The 14,190-nt window shown below is 49.8% G+C and overlaps 1 protein-coding gene across 4 annotated transcripts in view; it reads left to right on the forward strand.

Annotated features, from left to right (window-relative positions):
* OSBP2 (oxysterol binding protein 2) overlaps positions 1-14,190 on the forward strand; it is a 178,309-nt gene that overhangs the window by 99,889 nt on the left and 64,230 nt on the right. Inside the window, exon 1 of one of the 4 annotated variants that reach the window (XM_058690832.1) lies at positions 5,933-6,026. The exons of the other annotated variants lie outside the window; for them this stretch is intronic. Coding sequence (XP_058546815.1) covers positions 5,948-6,026 — 79 coding nt within the window. The 5' untranslated portion in view covers positions 5,933-5,947. Of the gene's footprint in view, positions 1-5,932; positions 6,027-14,190 lie in introns of those variants that run through there. 4 annotated transcript variants of the gene reach the window in all.

Below are 14,190 nucleotides of genomic sequence, written 5' to 3' on the forward strand. Positions count from 1 at the left end.
CTGCTTTGGTTCCACTGCCATGACTTCCTGTTCATTGGTCCCACCCATCCTGTTTCCCTGCCATCCTATTGCCTCATACTCCATGCTCCCTAAGCAGGGTAGGGCACCTATTCCCGGCTGGCTGACTCTTCTGTACCTCCTTTGGCCCCTTGGAAAAGGGTTTCAAATAATTCATTTGACTGAATGTAGCTTGCTCAATTGTTGTTGTTGTTGTGGACAAAGATTCCACAGTAAGATAAAGAATATTTGGAATATGAGTAACTCCCCAGTAATCTCACGCCCTCACAAAACTGTTTTTGACTTTTGCACATTACCTTCTCTTCCCCACTCTGCACATACCCTTGTATTTCACATCATTGGCATCGTATTAAATATGGCCTTTATGCTCTGCCTTTTTCACCCCACATTATAACTAACAGTCTGTCTTTATAATGATCATTTTAATGGCTGTGTAATATTCCACTGAGTTGATGTACTCTAATGTTTTGAATTACCGTCTGATTTTTATGCATTTGAGTTTCCCCATTTATGCTATTATAGATAATGATGCAATGAATGTCTTTGTACTGAATGCTCTTTGCTTCTCTTGAATTATTTCCTGAGGGAAAATTCCCGGGAGTCGGATTACTGAGTTGAGAAAGGCAACATCATCACAGCACCTTGATGAGCTGTAATATCTCTTTCTGGAATGAGCATACTGTTGTTCCATGCCACCAGCAATGAATGAGCATGCCAGCTTCACTGCCATCTCATTTGCATTTGGTGTTAATAATTCAATACATTTTGGGCCATTTTAATATACTTAAAAAGCTACCTACCTCAGAGCTGCTTTAATTTGTACTTTTTTTTTTCCATGAAGGAGGAACATTCTGCAATAGACTTGTATTTTCAATCATTTTTGTTGTTGCTTTTTTTTAAAATAAGTTTTTTGAAAAAGAAATAATTGAAGACTAGACAAATGGATACTAATCACCTGGGAATCCCAGCCCTTTGGATGTCTTGAGGGATTTGTTGGTCAAAGTGTTATTTAGACCTCAACAAGCAAAAGGCCTTTTGGTCAATAAGTGGTATAAGCAATCGAATGGGCCAGCTGGGGGCCAGCCACTTCTGTGAACAAAAAGGGCTGAAAAGAGGCCAAGCATCCTCAGAACTGCCTGGTGGGACCTGACCCTCATTCTCCACGGGGTCCTCTAGGCGACCTGGTCTTCAGGCAGGCCACTTCTTCCAAACACATGTGCAGGGATACAGTAGCCCCTGGCTCACTCCAGAGCAAAGCCCACTAGACTCAGCTCCCAGAGAAGTGGTCTCTGGGGCTGTTACTAGCAGTAGAAGGGACATGCAGGCAGAGTCAGGCCTAAGGCACTGTCCCTAGTGAACTCTATCTTGTGTTTGCCGTTTTTTAAGCTAGTTTGACCAAGTGCACTCTCCTCTATTCCATCTTTCTGATCTAAAATAATCAACAACAAATTGAAGTTTTTCCCCCTTGGAAGTTTATTTTAATTGCCTAGCAACACATTATCATAAATTGCTCTGAAATTAATTATTTGGCTTTGGTGCAGAATCATTTATTAATGAGGACAGCAGTCAGCATCTATGAGCAGCTATTCTTAGAACACTGCTGTTTTAAAGGACTTCATTCTTAAGATACGTCCACAAGGAACATGTATGCTAGGCAGGCCCTTGGAGAGGTTGATTCTCCAGACAACACAGAGGTCAACGCCTCTCTCCTGAGGGCCTGAGCCCTTCATTAGTGATGAGTTTGAGGCCCAGAGGGGGAACCAAAGGTCCCTAAGTCCCACAGCAGTGGAGGGCTGTGACCAACTCAGGTCAGGAAGCCGCCATTGGATCCTGCCCTTGGGGACCTCCTCAGCCTGTGCTCACCTTTGCATGGTCTAGTCAAGGTCCAGTCAAGGGCAGAAGTGCAGAGGGGAAGGGGCTGCCTGATGGTGTGCACCAGAAATGCCATCTATGAGGGGCCACCTGCTGGGAGGGGAAGGACGGTGACAGAAAGCTTGGGAAGGCAAGAAGGTAGTGTGTGAGTGTGTAGGCTGGGCCAAATAGGGCTCCTGATAAAGTTGCTTTCATTGATTGATTTATCAATGAATTGATTTATTTGTTTATTCCTGTGTTCATTCATTCAGTGTGTGCCTACCATGTGCTGGGCCATGCTAGAGGCTGGGAGCAGTAAGAAAAGACCACAGTCTCTGCCCTTAAGGAGTTTGCAGCCTGGTGTGGGAGATACACAAGTAAGTAGGAACCCCCACAGTAGGACGAGTTAGGTCCTGGGAAAGAAAGAACCTTGGGGCATTCTGGGAGCCCAGGCTGGGGGAGATTCACCTATGATCCTACTATATTAACATTCCATGTATGGATAGTTTTCACACAATTATAAATATATTGCATGATTTGCCTTTTTCCTCTTAGCATTTGCTTTTTAAGCACAGTTTCTTATTTCTGCAGAGTCATCACATACATAAGTCTAAATGGCTCCGTGATATTCCGCGAAGTTGATGAAATAAACATTTGCCTGCTGTTATATTGTTAGGTTGCTTCTAGGTTTTTGCAACAAATGGCATTGGATGCAGAACTTTGTGCTCCTTTCCCACTGTTCACTTGTGATGAATCCCAGGGGATTAATTATTCTGGGCTGGAGGGTGTGGATGTGTGTCCGTGGTTCTTACAGTGTGCTACCACATGTTCCCCCACCCCTCTTGAGGCCTGGGACCAGTTTCTCTGTTACCCCCAGTACTGGGATGGACAACAAGTATACCTATCTTCCCCACATATGCATGTGCACACAAACACACACAGATATGTATGTGTGAATTTTGGCTGAGTGGGTGTGTCTGCCATATTACTGAGCAAAGGAGGAAACATATTGGAAACAGAGCCTGTGTAACAATGTCCTGGTAGCAAGTAGAAGTGAGGAGGTCAGCCTGTAGGGGGGCTGTTGCAGCAGCAGCAGCCCAGAGGAGCTGTGACAAAGGAGTGGTCACCATAGACATGAGGGGAAGCCAAAAACTCTGACGTGACCAAATCAACTGGTCTTGATGTAGGGTCAATTACAGCCTAGAGACAGGGTTGAAGTTGCCTCCAGGATTGTCAGTGCAGGGTATTTGGGGTGAGTGGATCTCAGGAAGGTTACAGAGTTAGTGCACTTGATTTTAGGACATCATGTTTAAGATGTTGGTGGCTGTCCACCTGGAGCTGTTCAGGAGCTGCCCTCTATGCACGCATGAAGATGAGGGGCAGGAGCAGACTGGGGTTCAGCCTGACCCACACATGGACAGGAGGGAAACTTTGACAGGCCTCAGGGCCTGAATTACCCATCCATCATCTCCTGCTCTGTCTCTTGGATTTCTCGCTGCTGGGTCAACTAAGACATTTCGGCTAGTGTATCTTCTCCTTTAAGGACAAATAGATGCTGTTCTGGCTGCCTGCGAAGCTAGGTTGCAGATTTTTAAAGTATTTCACATGAGCAGAATTGTTTGACATCACTTATAGCAGAAGACAATTATGTAGCAAGGAGAAGATATGTGTTTGCCTTAGTAGGACTGCATGATTTTCTTTCATATTTCTCTTTGCTGTTTTAGTTTCCTCCCTGGGTGTGTTTTGTTCCCTGTCTTCTCCATTATACAGCTCTAAGTAAGGGGAAATGGACAAAGGAAACAGGGTCGGTGACCCCAGCATCCACTCACTGTGAGGATAGGCACCAGGTACTCAGCCCCTGTGCCTTCCCCTTCCTCAGCTCTGAGATGGAGGGCACAGCTCTGAGTTTGAAAGATTCTTCCAGCTTCCAGAGTCCATGAAACTCAGAGTATCTGGTTAAATATCCTGGGTTGGATTGTTCTTCTACATGCAAATCTTTTAAAAATAGCTGGTGTGTTCATGAAAGGTTCCCAAAGCACTCAGAGCACTGTTCCAGTCTCACCCCACTTTTCCTTGTGAGGCATCTGGGAGCCTGGGGAGCAATATTCTGCTTAACGGACCCCACAGAATGTGGTTCAGAGTGTGCCTCCCAGGTCAGCCAGAACAGGTTGGGTCCAAGCCTGGTGACCCCAGGCAAGTCACTTTACCTCAGAGTCTTAGTTTCCTCATCTGTAAAAGAAGATGTTGGTGGACTGTACCAAAGGCTATTACCATGAGGCACTGCAGGAAATGTAGGTAAAGCTTGAAGCCCAGCATGTGGCATTCAGTCAGCACTCCTCCACTGGCGGCCATTTGCATTATTCTCATGCTCTTCATTTCGTAGCCAAAAATTCAAGGCCCAGAGTGGCTAAATGCCTTATATCCCCTGGGCCAGCGAATCTAACACAATTGCTCTAGATTGATCCTCTATGTGGAAGAAATACTCAGTTGCTTCAAAGGCACAGAAGGGAATTATTGACCCGGCACCGCTTACCCTGAGTTTATTATAACAGGAGCTTCATTGAATATTTGAAAACCTTTAAATTGATGAAACTTGACTCAGTTGCATTAGATTACATTTGGTAAATTCCCTTGACTGAACTCCTGTGAAGAGGTGGTGTTGAGGAGGGCTTTGTCAGGGGTGGAACAAGGGCTGAAACCCAGTCCCAGGGCCCAGAATCTGTAGGCCAGTGGGGGAAACAAGATCCAAACAGGGCAGAGTAAGGTGGGAGCCAGGGCCAATAAGTACGGCCAGCCTGGGCTTAGACTGCCTTCCAGTGAGTGTTCAAGCCAAGGTGTCAGTGTAGCTAAAGCTGAGAGAGGGAGGGAGACAGGATAGGTATGTTTGTGGGGATGTAGAGACCACTGAGTGGAAGGGTGACAAGAGTCTGAGATACATTGGAACAGATTCTTTTGGCTGTTGTATTCAGTGTAGGCTGTGAGGGACCAAAGTGGAAGCAGGAGACCTGCTGGGAGGCTCTGTAAGAATCCGCAGGGAAGATGATGGTGTGTCTGGCCTGGATGGCAGTAGTGGGGGTGGTGAGAAGGGATGAGATCCTGGCTGTATTCTAAGACTATGGCTTGTCAGGATGTGCTGACCAACTGGAGGTGGGTCTAAGAGACATAGGAGTCAAGGATGACTTCCAGGTTTCCGTCCTGAGCAACTGGAAGAATGGCAGTGTCCTAGGTGAGGTGGGGAGGACTGCGGGAAGGATGAGGTCACAGGTTGGGGGTGCCATTGGGAGCTCAGACTTGGACAGTTAGGTTTGGGTTGTCCATCAGACATCCCACGGAGAACTCGTGTCGGCAGCTGGACAGGAGAATTGTGTTCAGAGAGGTCTGAGGAGAGAAGAGAGACTCTTGTTCCCAGGTGCCTGCAGCCCTGCGGTAGCAGTGCCAAGGTAGCCGGCTCCCTGGGCCCCGCCTGTTGCCTTCCTCTAGGACGGTGGACAGGTGTCTGCAGGTGGTCAGAAACAGGTGCACCAGGCTCACCGGGCGCCACAGGGGAATCAGAGGGTGACCAGGTCTCAGAGGTGACCCCGATTTCTTGGAATCACCGTCAGGCCCTGGGCCATCCTCATTTCCCATGTGCCCTTAGCTCTCAAGGGCACCTTTCCCTTTGAAATAAAGCAACGCCAATCCTGCTGCTACAGGAGGCGGCACCTTCGGCCGGATTTTCTCATTAAAATGTGACGTTTAATTGAGGAGCCCGCCGGACACCTGAGTCCGACCTGGATGCCCTCGGGGTCGCACGGGGTACCTGGCGGCGGGCGGGCCGGGCCCCCGCTCCAGGGAGAAGAGACCGGGAGGCCGCAGCTCAAGCTCCGCTCGACTCCGCTAACTCCGCTCGACGGGGTTAACGGGCTCGTGCACCGGGCGGCGGGCGGGCAGCAGTGGTGCATTGTGGTAACGCGGCGCCGGGACCGAGAGCACTCGCCACCTCCGCCGGGAGGCCCGCCAAGCTGTGCGCGCGTCTGTGGGGGCACTCGGGCCGGCGCCATGTAGCGCCCGGCTACTCGGAGGCTGCCCCGCCACGGGGATGAAGGGACGCGGCTGCTGGGAGTCGGCCTCCGTGCGCTCCTTCTGCAGCTCCGGCTGCCTGAATAAATTTAAGAAGGGTTAGTGCTGTCCGGCTTCCGCCTAAAGGCTCGGATCCCTGCGCACGCCCGCCCGCCTGGCGCCGGGCGGGCTCCATGATCAGTCCACTCGAGTCTCTGATGTCACTCCCTCGCTGCGTGGGGAGCACGGAGAGCCTCGGGAAACCCCTGTCCCGGTACCTAGCCAGCGTGCGCTCCGGACTTGCTTCAAGCGCGGGGCATTTTGGAGAGAGGGTTGTGGCTCTAGACACGTCCGACTGATTAACAGCTGCAAAAGAAACAAAGTATAATACAGAGCTTTCTGGAAATAAGGAAGAGGCGGTCCCTGTGTAACCCCCCCCACCCTTAGTTCCCCAGAGTAGGCTTGGGGCCCGCGTGCCCCTGGAGCGCTGGTAGAATTGCTGCTTTGCCCCCAAGGGCCTTGTCTTGGGGTCCTGGGGCTAACCGTGGTGTCAGCTGTGCTCAGTGCATGATCCAACCAACTTCTCTTTGCCCTTTGAGCAAGCTGTGACAGATCAGGAGAGTCCGTGTAAGTGGCCACCTGGGTTTAAGCTAGGACCAGCTTTGAGGATGCCGCCCGCAGGCAATGTGGTCTTGTGGTCTTGAACGACAGCCCAGGGGTGTCTTGAACAACAGCCCAGGGGTGTGCAGGCGTGCTAGCCAGGGAGCCCTTTGTCAGTGTTGCGGTGGGGGGGGGGGGGGGGGACGACATTAGCTGTTGTTAAGGTTAAAGCCTTGCAAACTGGTGAAGCTCCTGCTTGCGGTTCCTGATGCTTGAAACTTGCATTTTTGGAGATTTTGCACGAGTGAAACTTGCTGTATTTACCGTATTGTTTGTTATAATTTCAAACTCTAAGAAAAAATAGGGTTCTTTGACTCTCTAGATCTAGAAGACACAGAGGCAGTTAAATTCACTTAACATGAATTTATTAGAAAGAGCTCCTTTTAGAAATTAACTCCCTCTGATCTGTAATGAGCCTTGTAATTTTGCTGACTGGTCACACTAATAGCTTTATAAAGCCCTGGTTAGGGCAGACATCCTTGAAGTTGTAGACTCCAAGCCTCAGCCCTGGAGTCAGGTTTAATCATGCAGAGTCTTCTGAAAACACCATCTGAAGTCATGGAGTGTTTGTAATTACAAACATTTGAAATTTATTTTACTGGGAGCTGATGCTGTGGCTCCATCTTGAGAATCCTTTACAGAAACTTCCAAGTGAATTTTGTCTAAAGTATGTCTTCTGGTTTTAGATTGGTTTTGATTTCCAACTTTTATTTTGGATATAGTGTCATTTCTAATGCAGTTATGTTCTTAATGAAAAGTTTAAATGATGTTCCTGTTATCACTTTGGATGAATTTATTCTGAAGGTGAATTTTGGAGTTAATTTTTTAAAAAAGAAGAGAATATACAGTTAGGTATTAAGCTGTTTTTCTTCTATTGTCCTGCTGATGATTTTCTTGGTCACCATTCTCTTGAACATTTGGCTGCTGACAGGGAGCATTGGGCCTCATATCCACTTGCTTTCTGCTTGGTTGTGAGGATGCTCATCTTTGTCTGAAAGCTAAAAAGCAGCTGTACCTCAGGACTGATGACAGTAACTTCTTTTGTTTTGTACACACACACACACACACACACACACACACACACACACACGGCATGAGTGGGGGAGGGGCAGAGGGAGAGAGAGAGAATTCCAAGCAGGCTCCGCACTGTCAGCGCAGAGCCTGATGCGGGGCTTGAACTCAAAAACTGTGAGATCATGACCTGAACTGAAATCAGGAGTTGGATACTTAACCAACTGAGCCACCCACACGCCCCAAGAGTAACCTCTTTGACTGCTAGACCCCTCCAGGCCAGACCTTCCTTCTTACCTCTCTTGTGTCCCACTCTCCACAGTAGGTCTGAGGATGAGGAGCTGTGGAAGTTGTAGTTGGGTGGGCATGGTGCTTAGAACAGGACCTGGAAGGGAGCTTGCTCGGCTGTGGGAGGAGCCCCAGGAGCCAGTGAGTCAAGAGCAGCCAGGATTCAGCCTCAATGTCAGATGCCCTGGGGGCAGACTGCAGAGTGTGTCCCTCTGGTGCCCTGTGAGTAAACATTCTGTAAGACCAAACAGAACATTTCTGTAGGCAGGATAATGCTTGCAAACCTGGCCAGCTAGAAAGAGCGGAATGAGAAGCGTAGAGATGGACCCTGCGGGGGGCCTGGTTAGCGGTCAGCTCTGGGAGGTGGGAGCCTCTTGGCCCCTCAAGTGTGGGTGTAACAGGCACAGGTGGGGCCCTCATCCCCAGCTTGCAAATGAGGTGAGACTGGCCTTCTCCTTTCAGAGACATTGAAGGGTATTGCAATGAGAGGCCATTCCAGACACCTCTACCCTCAGAGAAGGGTCCCGGTGAAATTGTGCAGGTTGAAGAGAGAGCTGGGCTAGCAGCCTGCCCTAGGCACTAGGGGCTGAGATCCAGGTAGTGATCATTTAGGTGGCAGGGTGGCATCTGGGCCTGTAGAGGTTCATCACATGGGCTATTACTCTGCGTGGGGGTGGGTTCCCACCATGGATCCAGGGTGTCAGGGGGCCTGAGTACTTCTCCTGACTGCTGCTGGGCTGTGTGACCATGGGCAAGTCCCTGTCCCTCTGTGGAGGGGGGATGCTCCTGCCTCTGTAAATGACAGAGAGGAGTGGGTTGAGAAGGCCTAGTGTCTGTCCTGCCCTCAGACCTGGGCTTGTGAAAAGGAGCCCTGGGGGGTCTGTTGATGGGAGGCTGCTCCTCAGTGGGCAATGGGCTATTCAAACCACACCTCCAGTGCTTGCCTGACCTTCAGCTAGCTTCTTGACCTTTCTGATCTGCAATTTTCTTGTCTAAAAGATGGCATTAAACCTACTTACCTGGCAAGATTGCTGGGAAGTTGAAATAAGATAATATATATCCACACCTACTAATTAGTCAATCAATCAATCTGTGTGTCCCTGTGTTTCAAACAGAGCCAGGAACCACAGATGGGGAAATGCCCATTCAGGGTCTCTCGTAAGCTCTGAATTCAGCCATTGGCCGTTCACTTATTTGTTTGTGTGTGCACATGTGGACAGTTGTATATAGAACTTCTGCATCTTTTTGGAATGTAAAGTTCTCTTTTTTAAAAAAAAAAAACCTTATTTATTTTGAGAGAGAGAGAGAAGGGGAGGAGCAGAGAGAGAGAATCCTAAGCAAACTCCCCACCAGCAGTGAACTCTGAGAACAGTGAGATCATGACCTGAGCTGAAACCAAGAGTTGGATGCTTAACTGAAGTTCTGAAAGAGCAGAAAATAGGGATCCCTTGCCCTGGTCATGAATACTCACCAGAGGTCAGAGCCAGGTGACCTTGGACCGTCTGCAGCTCTGCTGAGGTTGCCACTTTCCCATTTGTGGCCTCAAAGAGCCCCTGTGTACCCATGAGCCAGCCTCCATCTTCTGAGCCCAGCTCTGATTGGGTGCACTTGCACAGTGGAGAGAGGCTGAACTGAGCTTGGCGAAGACTGGGTGATGTGTCACGGAAACAGGAGGGGATCAGGGCAATGGTAGCAACATGAGCCATCATCAAGGGCAAGTTTATGGGGTCAGGCAAGTCAGGTATCTTTGCACAGGCTCCCAACAGAGTCAGTGGCAAGCATGCTCCAGCTTCTAGAGTGTAGGTATGATATAGTGCCAGGTACTTGACTGTTCTGAGGGCCTGTTGTTTTGATGAAGGTTGTTTGTTTTTGCATCTTTGAGGCCTAGAACAGGTACCATTCTCAGAGAATGCTTCCCATGGAACATCAGCTGAGAATTGCTGTTGGGTATGGTGTCCTTCAAAAAGTCATAGGTGGGGTTCTTTTGTGTTCATTTTGGGGCTTGCCAACTGATCTTGTGTTTCCCTGCATTGTGCTCCCAGGTGTCTGCTGAGGTCCTTGGGAAGAAGGACTGAGGCACAAAGTGAAAGACTAGCTCTCTGTGCTAATCATTTTCTGTGTGTGTACTGAATGGCCCCCTAGTGCAGTGCCTGGAGATTAGCAACTCTGACCTCACTGGGCCTGGCCTCACAGCCCACCCAGTCCAGCCTCACTCTGCTCTGCCCACTCAGCCGAATGCCTTTGCTCATCCCTCACATGTTAATCAGATTCTTCCTTGGAGGCCCTGTGCCCATCCTAGTTCTTCCTAAAGCTTCCCCAAACCCCTCAAAGGTTACCTCTCCCCTCAGGCCTCTCCTGGGCCTGCCTCCTGTAGCAGACCCGGGTTGTTTGACTACAAGCCATGTCCCCCTCAGAGGCTGTAAGCTCCCAAAGGTGTCTCCCACCTGTGTCTGTGATGTGCCCCCTACTCCTGGTACTTGGCCCTTTGCAAATTGCTAATCCATAACCAACCCACCAGCATGGAAGTGAATGGAGGGAAGGGCCATCTGAGGCTGAGTGGTCAGGAGCATTCTTGGCTGGTGTCTTCCCCTTGAAGCCGGGGTTCTCAGCCTCCTGTTTTCCCTCTGGGAAACAGGTTTCTCCTGGTTCACTGGAACTCTCCTGACTCAAGATTGAAGGAATAGAGGCTCCTGGGTGTCTCATTGGTTAGGCATCCAACTCAATTTCAGCTCAGGTCATGATCCCAGTGTTGTGGTTTGAGCCTCATATCAGGCTCTGTGTTGAACATGGAACCTGCTTAAGATTCTCTCTCTCTCTCTTTTCTCTCTCTCCCTCTGCCCCTGTCCCCTGCACACACACACACACACACACACACACACACACACACAAACACTCTCTAAAAGAAAATACAAATAAGTTTAAATATTGGAGCAAGGGGTGGAATCTGTCCTGCTTTGCCTCTTCTCATCCTACCATGGTAAGTGGCTCCCCTGGAACAACCAGGGAAGCTCAGAGGTGTGAGGAAGGGGGGCTCTTAGGTAAATGTAGGAGATCATAAGGAACTTCCTGGAGGAGGTGGTGCCCAGATGCGTGTTGGAGGATGAGGATGAGTGGGCAAGTAGGGGGTGGGGATAGGCAGGTGCTCAGTTAGGCTTGAGCGAGCTGTCAGGGCCCTTGACACGCAAGAGGCAAAGCAGAGCCTCACTGGTGGGTTGGATCCAAAAGGACAGGTAGGCAGGAAAGGATGTGAGCTCTGCTGGCTCTGCAGGTGGTGTATGGCTTAAAGGAGGCTTTAGAGTAGCATTGACCCCATTTATGTCCGCCCTGGGAAGGACATCTGACCTCACGAGTGGTCACCATTACTTGGTGTGATGCATGGAAGGAGGACATTCTCTCACAAGCATGTTGCCTGGTGGGAGCCTCTGTCTGCATACCTGTAGGAGGGAGGTGGGGATCAATATGTATGAGAGGCCCCTCCCCCCACCTTCCCGGCACATGGTAGCTGCTCATCCTTATTACTATTACTTTGTGGAGCTTGAAATGAAAGGGAATGTGAAGCCCTTGGCACACATAAGGGGGCTTAATCAGTAGTGGCAAATATGATGATTATTGTATCATTGTACTGTATCGTTCTGTGGATGGGGAAACTGAAGCTAAAAGACTTTCCCAAGATCACAGGCTTAAGTGGGACCCAGAGCCTGCATGCTCTGCCAGCATTTATCGTGTGTCAGTAGAATGGGTGGTCAAGGGGCAGGGGAAGGCCAGCAAGGGAATGGTATAGACCAAGAATCTGCTGGACTCTGAACAAGCCTGGCCTAGCTAGAGGCCACATTGGTGAGGCCTGGGCCTCAATTTCTGGGGCAGAACATGGGAAGTGCTAAGTGTGGTGATTTGGGGGGGGGGATTCCTTATTGAAAACGCTAAATGCCAGGGGGAAGTTTTAAATGTTTCAATGCTTTTGGGTCAGAGTGAAGAGCTTTAATGGTAAGAAAAGACAGTAGAATTTTTCTTTTTCTATTTTAGCAGGAAATCTGGTTAGTCATTCACTCTATGCTAAGAACTGTCCCAGTAGCTGTATGGAACACACAGCATCCACAGCCAGGTGACAGGAATCTAGCCCAAAGGGGCTGGGCATGCTGGAGCCCTGCCCACATCCTTCCGAGCCACTACATGGGTTCCTCTCCTGCCACCCCTTTTCCCCTGGGAAGGAATGGATGATGAGCATGGCCCTGGCTGGCCAAATTCAGAACCCAGGAGTTCATGCCCTGTGGAGAAGATTTGAGCCTATTCACACAGCATGAAGCTCTCAGGAGTCCATGAGCTCTGCCAGGGGGCAGTGATGAGAAAGGTAGGTAGGCAGGGAGCCCAGCATGGAGGGCCCACTGTGGGCAGGCAGCTAAGTAGGTGGGTGGGTTGGATGGGCTGCATGCAGGGGCATCGCAGGTAGAGAGAACGACATGTTGGGGATACTGAGGAGGGCTGCACGTGGGAGAGCATGTGGGTATCACCATGTGTAAGGGGGAGGCCTTCGGGTAGGGAGAACAGAGAGCTAATGGCAGGGGGGGAGAGTGGAGAAAGGTGGGCAGAGTGGGCTTCCCCCAGTGCTCTGGACTGGCTGTGCAGAAGCCCCTGTCTGCAAATAGGCTTCCTGTGTAAACTCTGAGCCCCTAGGTGGCAAGTGGACCGCTGTGCTGGATTTGAGGGCTGAGAGGGAAAAGAGGGTCATGAACAGAAGTGGCCTCTACTTGGAGGACAGTAGAGAATAGAAGCTGCTTGTGCATTCATGGCTGTGCCCTTGAGCAACAGCATGCCAGTGAGGAGGGTACTGGCAGCATGGAGGTGACAAGACTGTAATGGGCCCTGGGCTGCCCCAGCCAGGGTTCTGTTGCCATTGGTGGCTACAAGGAGCCTGGAGAGTGTGATGTGTTCTCTGGGGAGCTGGTTCACTGATTGTTCACAGGTTGGTGTGCAGGGCTGCAGTGAGCCCACTTGGTGCCCATCTTTAGAAAAGGGCACCCCTCCTTCAAGATCTTTTACTTCCACTTAACCTGAAACTGTTGTAGTATACTAATTTTGTTAGAGCAGTGCTCTTTTTTTCTTCATTTGCTGTTGTAATAAAAACAAATCTACAGTGTCTGTTGTGAAAGGTGCCCCCTATGGTTGTGCAGTGGGCAACCAGCTCAACCATAAGCAACAGCCCTGTTAATATCAACACTTCCTAAGAGCAGTGTTTGGCCCCAAGGATTACACAACGACCTCTGTTGTCTCTAGGCAAAGAGAGAGAGGGCTGTCCAGGTGCCATGCCAAGAGAGATGACTGCAGGGAGCCTGGCATAGGCCAAAGTGGGAGAAGGACTCAGAGATGCCATGTGAAGCTATGTGCAGAGGCCTCAGGGAAGCCGGCAAAATAGAGAGAGAGGCCTCCAAGCCACGGGAGAAAGAGGCAGCCTGAGTCAGTCTTCATGGGGACTGAGAGGTTTGCAGTAGGTACTTATTCCTCTGACCTCATGAGTGAGTGTCCTACAGCGTGCAGCACTGCCCTCTGCAGAAACAAGTCGTTCCCTGGCTGCCTGGTTTTCCTGTAAAGTGCCAGTCAGCACAGACCAGCAGCAGCATCTGATCAAATAGATGAACAATATGAATAAAGATGAGGTTATGGGCTTCAGGCTGCCAGAGATAAATTTCCTTTTATGTCCTGTTTTCCTCTGATGTGTGTGTTGAATAATGACACCTGACGCACATCTTCAGAAATAGTAGCTACTCAGGTTGGATGGTGTGGTAGGTCAAAGGAGGCCACGGACTCAAGGAAGGGGGATCCCCACGTGGGCAGCGCTCTGCGTCCTGGCCTGGTGGTCCCAGTGTCCTTGTGGCTATCGGTGGGAGCTGGTTCATGGACAGATGTTTTCCCTGAGAGGCTAGAACTGACAGCCAGCAAAGCCCCCTGGGTCCCACCCTCTGCCTGCATCCGAAGCAGCGCAGTTTGTTTGGAGGGGCCCCTAGAGCATGACTCTTGGCTCATTAACCATTTAGAAGCTGCTTTTCTGTGTGATGAAATCCCCCCCCCCATACCCACTCTTCACCTCCCCCAACAGACACACACACAGACTTTATTCTTAGCCAAACTGGGGTTCATCTGGGCCAATCTTCTGCATCCTGCACATTCATTATTTTTAAGGGTTGTTTACCATTAAAGCAACAATTCCAGATGTTCAAGATCCTGGTGTTTCCATAACTCACATCGCTATTTTTAGGTCTCTATTTTTAGTCAGTGTTTTTCCTTTATGCAAACATCCTTTTTACATCATTGAGATACCAAAAAAAAAAA

This window comes from Neofelis nebulosa, chromosome 11 (assembly GCF_028018385.1).
Source record: "Neofelis nebulosa isolate mNeoNeb1 chromosome 11, mNeoNeb1.pri, whole genome shotgun sequence".
Lineage (NCBI taxonomy): Eukaryota > Metazoa > Chordata > Mammalia > Carnivora > Felidae > Neofelis > Neofelis nebulosa.